At 50.2% G+C, this 5,852-nt stretch overlaps 1 protein-coding gene across 1 annotated transcript; it reads right to left on the bottom strand.

The window, feature by feature from the left end:
• Positions 1 to 308: 308 nt before the first annotated feature.
• Positions 309 to 4,084, bottom strand: THUMPD1 (THUMP domain containing 1). The gene is made up of 4 exons (XM_015877515.2): positions 3,838 to 4,084; positions 3,385 to 3,580; positions 2,578 to 2,826; positions 309 to 1,979 (listed from the first exon to the last, which is right to left on the bottom strand). Exons 1-4 carry the CDS (start codon positions 4,042 to 4,044, stop codon positions 1,708 to 1,710), a joined length of 924 nt encoding a protein of 307 aa, XP_015733001.1. The 5' UTR covers positions 4,045 to 4,084; the 3' UTR covers positions 309 to 1,707.
• Positions 4,085 to 5,852: the final 1,768 nt, after the last annotated feature.

Raw genomic sequence — 5,852 nt, forward strand, 5'->3', positions numbered from 1 at the left:
TGACCCTGCGCTGGAGTTGGGAGTTTTCTTCCCATATGTTGCATGACAGCACCGCGGGGCTGTTCATCTCAGAGTTGTAATGAAGCCTTTCTAGAGGCTGCCAGTCCATTGTGCAGCACGTTCAAGCAGCTTCGTGCACTTTGCAGTGACACGTAGAAGGAAAAAACCAACCAGCCCCACAAGACACACGGAGCAGCACCGGCCCCACGGGCGGCAGCTGCAGCAATGCCCCAGGTACAGCAGGACCCGCCCCAGGGGACCTCAGTTCTCATTCAAAAAGCTTTAAATTCCAAAAGAAAACACTGACAGAGGTAAGAAAGCAAATCTTTAATAACCAAGTGGTCAGGAAGACTGGACAAGAGAAAAAGTCCTCTTAAATTTCCACCTTCTGTAACAGCTTTGAGAGAAAATGGAAACACTGAGAGACCTGAACAGGTTGTTCCTGTTAAATCAGGAGGAACAAGCAGCGTTCGGCAGGACGGGCTTTGCCCACCATGGAAATGGAAACACTGACACTGGGCAGTTGTGCAGGAGTGTGTGATGGACAGAGCGCGGCAGCCCTCACAGAGCAGGCAGCAGCTGCACTCCTTGGCTTGGTTTATTTTAAAGTCACTGCGATATCAAGAGCTGCCACAACAAACTGACAAAAGAAAACCCACCGACATTCATTTTCAATATGGAACAAAACAAATGTTGCGAGGCTAAGCCTGTACAAAAAGCCAAGCTCATATCCCCTTATCCAATATGGAATAGCACAGAGCTCTTCTCATGAGAAATTTCCAAGCAGTTTTTAAATCCAAATTTTGAGATCTAAGAAATAATAAGAACATATAAAACCGAAGACTTTAAAACTTCACCCCCAAGAATTATGCTTTCAAAGAGCCCAACAAAAACCTATTTGCAATAAATTATTGGAAAGTGTTAAGTGGCCGCATGCAGCATTTGCTGCCAGCTGATCACTGCTGCACACACAGCCAGCGTACACACATGGAGCTTCTGAAATCATCTGCAAGGCCTGCACTGTACTTCTGTTCTAGAGCAGTCCTGTCTATTACTCCAAATCCTCTTGTAGAGTTCAAGTATTTTGATCATAGCAACCCGTAAAATACCCTTTTAAGGCTTACCATATTCTTTCAGAGATGAATACAGGAAAAAAACATATCTAGGAGTTGGAGCTCATGTTGTTCACATAGAAAGACACATCTGAGTTCTGCAGCCCCAAAACTTGTCAGATCACTTCCCTAAAACCCTCTCCAACAACTGTCATGTTCAGGTCTCTCACTTCTGATGATGCCTCCTGACAGAGCTCATCCTGCCCCGCTTTTTGATTTCTGTAGCCATCAGTTAGGGCAGAAGGGTCAGTGTACAGCAGGCTGGCCACCTTTATAGATGCATGCATGTAAGCACACTTCAGTGCTAGCTAAAAACAACTGAACAAAACTGCTGAAGGATGGCAGCAAACCTCAGCAGAGGTGAAGCCCTTGGAAATCCACAGCAGCATCAGCAACACTGGCAGCAAGAATTACAATTCTTCCATGTGGATTTTAAAAACAAGATCCCAAAACAAAACCCACTTTTCCTTAAAACATCCTCTCCAAATTCCCAGGCAATATTTTTAATAGCTTTCTATTGTGTTCATCTTTCCTTTCTACCACATTTTCTACAGTTTGCATATAATTCCCATGGAGTTCAACTTCCATCTCACCATCATTCCTGTTCTTGTTTTACTTCCTTTAAGTTCTCTTCCACGGTTTCTGGTTTTACGGCTGTTGAATTCTGTTCTTCAGACACGTTTGATGGGTTCTGTTTCATGTCTTCTTTGTTGCTCTTCACCACCTCCTGTAGATTGTATTTTCTGAATAGAACATAGTCTCTCACCACACTCAAGCAACAAACATTCTTTATTATTTCCACCACAACTGTATATTGTGGATTATTGAGATCAACTTTGTTTTCTGGGTTAAGGCTGCCCACAATTCCTGTAAAACAAGATATAGTTTAAAAGATGTTGGGAAAACTGTTTCAGAACATCAGCGTGCTCTCCTGAAAGGGATACAAGTCAGAGAAGATAACATCCCTCTGCTCGTAACCAATTATTACTGACTGCAATTGTGTAAGATCGCAGAACAGAGAAGGATTCTTAAGAAATACTACCCAGAGAACTACAGTAACTAAGAATTATCCTACTGCAACTAGCAAGAAACAAGATGCCAAAGCATGCAACTTGTTGCAGAGCTGTTTTTCAAGTCCCATATTAAATGGAACGTGTATTTTTCAGTATAGTGCTCAGAGAAAACAACTTGATGTAGTCATTTCTAAGCACATATAACTGACACACCAAACTGAATTCACTACTGCACGCCGTTCTGTTTTGTCACCTCGAGACATCGACAGGAAACGCTCATGTCAAGCTCTTTCCACAGCCTCAGAGATGCCTTTACAACTCAACATGCAGATTTTAAGCAACAAACCTCCTCATTTACAGCACTTTTCCTCAAACAGCCTAACCCACGTTATGCATGAAACTGTGATCTGCTTGTATACTCAGATTCAGTTCTGTATGTGATCTATACGTACCTGCCAGCTCCTTAATTACTTCTTCTCTATTCATATGACTGTTATTACGAGCTTTGTAAACGATTTGGAACGTACTCTTATTGGGGGCTTTAAACCAAGGCTCAAAGAACGTTTCTGTGTATTTTTTCATATCTTCCAGAAAAGCTTTGCAAGTTCCAGAAATGGGCAGCATGCGCAGAATGACTCTGGTTTTCTTCTTTTTAGTGGTATGAATGTCCTTTAAAATATGGTGCACCAGGTTCTCAGGTTCTACAAGGAAACAGCTAAGTGTAAGAATCAACCTGGAGGCATCTTCTCCCTTGTTCCCCCCTATAACTATAAGCCGGGGAAATACATGCTTATCTGCACTGTGCTCAGCCTCAATCTGAACATTCCCTCTCATCCTATCACTGTTACCTGGGATCAGAGGCCAACCCCCAGCCCTCCCACAGCCTCCTTTCAGGAGCAGTACCGTGCAGTAAGGTCTCCACTGAGACTCTTCTTGAGATTGAACCATCCCACTCCCCCAGCTTCCTCCTATGAGCCATGTGCTCCAGACACCTCTCAGACCCCATTACTGTTCTCTGGACACACTCCAGGTCCCCGATATCTTCCTTGCAGTGAGGGCCCAGCAGCGCACACAGCACTAGGGGCGCAGCCTCCCCAGGGCTGAGCACTGAGCGCTGCCCCCCGCCCCGTCCTGCTGGCTGCTCTAGTTCTGATACAGCCCATGATGCCGCCGACCTTCCTGGCTGCTCCCCCCCCCCCAGGAGAAGCCCCGGCCCCGCGTGGCCCGTGATCCCCGCGGTGCGGCCCGCGCACACGCACCTATTCCCTGGGTACGGATGAACACGACGTTGTTGGCGCCGCTCTCCACCGACTGGAAGCGCCGCAGCCGCCGCTCGGTGGAGGCGCGGATCTGCCCGACCTCCTTCTTCAGCGCGGCCTCCGCGTCGTCCTCCTCCTCCTCCTGCTCCTCCTCCTCCCTGTCGCTCCCCGACAGACGCTCCGCGGGCTCCGGCAGCTGCGGGCACACGGTGCGTGTCCCGCGGTCAGCGCCGAGCGGAGCCGACACCCGGTACCGAGGGACCGGCCCGACCCAAACCCGGTCAGCGGCACAGGGACACGGCGGGGACACGGACACGGCGGGGACACGGACACGGCGGGGACACGGACACGGCGGGGACACGGAGCGAGACCGCGCGGCCGCCATCATCGTCCTCATCCTCCTCCTCATCCTCCCCCCCCCACTCCCGCCCCCGTCGGACGGGCCGCACTCACCTGCTCGGGCCCGTACAGCAGGTCCCCGTACTCGCCCAGCAGGCTGTAGGCCTCCCCCACGCACTTGCGCTCGTTCATGTTGCAGGTGATGAGGATGCCGCGCATCCCGGCCTCCAGCTGCCGCCCGGCGCCGCGGGGCCGCTTGGAGCGAGCCAAGAACTGCGACTTCAGCCGCCGCTTCCGAGCCAACAACTGCGGGGCGGCCATGGCAGCCTGGAGCCGCGCGGAGAGATGACGTCACACTGCGCGACTCAGCACGTGGCACCGGGGCGGGGCGGGGCTGGGGGCGGGGCTGGGCGCGGGGTGGGCGGGTGCGGGTGCGGGTGTGTGTGTGTGTGTGTCTGTGTGTGTGTGTGTCTGTGTGTGTGGGTGTCTGTGTGTGTTTGCGTGTGTTTGCTTCATCCCGCGCTCTTCATTGCTCGCCCTCTAGATGAAGTCTCTCCGTTGACGCGTTGTACAATCAATAATAAACAGAGGTTACACGGATGTTTGGTTAAGAAAGAGGAAAAGGCAAAAAGAGCCTAGAAATGCCACGGCCGTGGGCAGAGCGCTTACAGAACGCTGTGCCAGCTGCAGCACCCCAGGAATCAAGTCACATCTGCGCTGCTGTAGTTACGATCTGCTGTTCCTTGTGCTGCCCCACACACAGTGTAACAGCCTGGAGTTGGCTGCAGCAAGGCTCTAAGGCTGCACTTGTCCGGAGCCAGGGGTAGGAACTGGAAGGAAACAGGAGAGATTTGCACCTTCACGTCACTCTCTGCTTCCACTCTGAGCTCTGCAGAAACCTGTCAGCTCTTCTCTCCAGATGGGACCTGTCTGCCCCTTGTGTGAGTCCAAAGTACGTGGAACAGAAGCAGCCGGCTGTCACTGAGCACAGCAGCAGTGCCAGGGGAGCTGTGCAACCGAAGCCTTGGATTTGTGCAAGCAATCAAAGCTGCAGCGCATCTCAGCTGCTGGAGGGCTGAGAGTAAGAGGTGAGTTGACAGCCCCTGCTCAAGGTGACCAGCTCCCCAGCCAGCCGTGCTGCTGCTGGACGGGACACTTTGTGGTACTGGAACAAGACTGATGTGCCTCTTACCTGTCTGCATTCCTTGTTCTCCTTGCCTCTCCACACCTTCCATCTCGCTGGGATTCTCTCCTGTGTCTGTCATAAACAGATTGAATGTTATAGATCAAAATCTGTCCCTTTGCTTCACCAAATTGCTGAAATCATGTGGGTTTACGGCTGGATGATGATTAATTCAGCAAGGAGTTATCAGTGTTTGTATTATTTTGCAAACAAATGTCAACGATGCATGCAAATAATGTTAGTTGAGTTTTCTGCCCTCTTCCTAAGCTGACGGTAGAGAAACACAGCTCTGCATTTTGAATCCCTTATCATGGAGTCTTTCAAACTTTCCCCAGCTCAGACAGAGGTGGATTTGGCTGACTGCACATCAAAGCAGTGTTTAAAACAGCAGTACTAAAACATTTTCAGGGCTCTCCTATATGCATTGTACTCTTGGCAAGCAGCATAACCCCAGCACTGATGAACTGGGTAAACTGCAGATGCCTTTGAAGCAAGTAATGCTGCAATCAGCTAGTAAACTCATGCGGGACTGTAGGTTTTCTATGCACCATCTTAGTCCATGCTGCTACTTCAGTGTTGTCAGTTAGTAGCAGTCCTTCCATTCCCAGCAGCCACACTTTAGGTGCTTTCAGTGCCCCTCCTATGTAACAGCAGTGCTGTCGAGCACCATCCAGCAGATGGATGGGAGCTGTGGGGAGGGAAAGGCTGTGACACATGGATACGCTGCACTGCTGTCTGGCCTGAGTGTGGCAAGTTGGGTCAGATCTCAGCTGTGTGATGATCAGTGGGAGCAGGGACCTACAGCAGCAGATCCAGAACTGTCATCACCAGGTATTCCAGATACAGTCATTGTTATTCCAGCTCATTCCACTGCATGGTAGTAAATGCTGATTTGAAACTCCATGGCTAACACCAGGTTTGTATCTGTATATCTGCAGCATTTCTT

The sequence above is a fragment of the Coturnix japonica genome, chromosome 14 (genome assembly GCF_001577835.2).
Source record: "Coturnix japonica isolate 7356 chromosome 14, Coturnix japonica 2.1, whole genome shotgun sequence".
NCBI classification, from domain to species: domain Eukaryota; kingdom Metazoa; phylum Chordata; class Aves; order Galliformes; family Phasianidae; genus Coturnix; species Coturnix japonica.

What these genes read in the sequence shown, in the direction of transcription:
- THUMPD1 (XM_015877515.2), bottom strand. Translation starts at nt 4,044, where the DNA reads ATGGCCGCCCCGCAGTTGTTGGCTCGGAAGCGGCGGCTGAAGTCGCAG. An exon ending in CATCCGTACCCAGGGAATAG is followed by an intron (nt 2,827 to 3,384) that starts GTGCGTGTGCGC and finishes GTTTCCTTGTAG; the next exon opens with AACCTGAGAACCTGGTGCAC. An exon ending in AGTAATTAAGGAGCTGGCAG is followed by an intron (nt 1,980 to 2,577) that starts GTACGTATAGAT and finishes CTTGTTTTACAG; the next exon opens with GAATTGTGGGCAGCCTTAAC.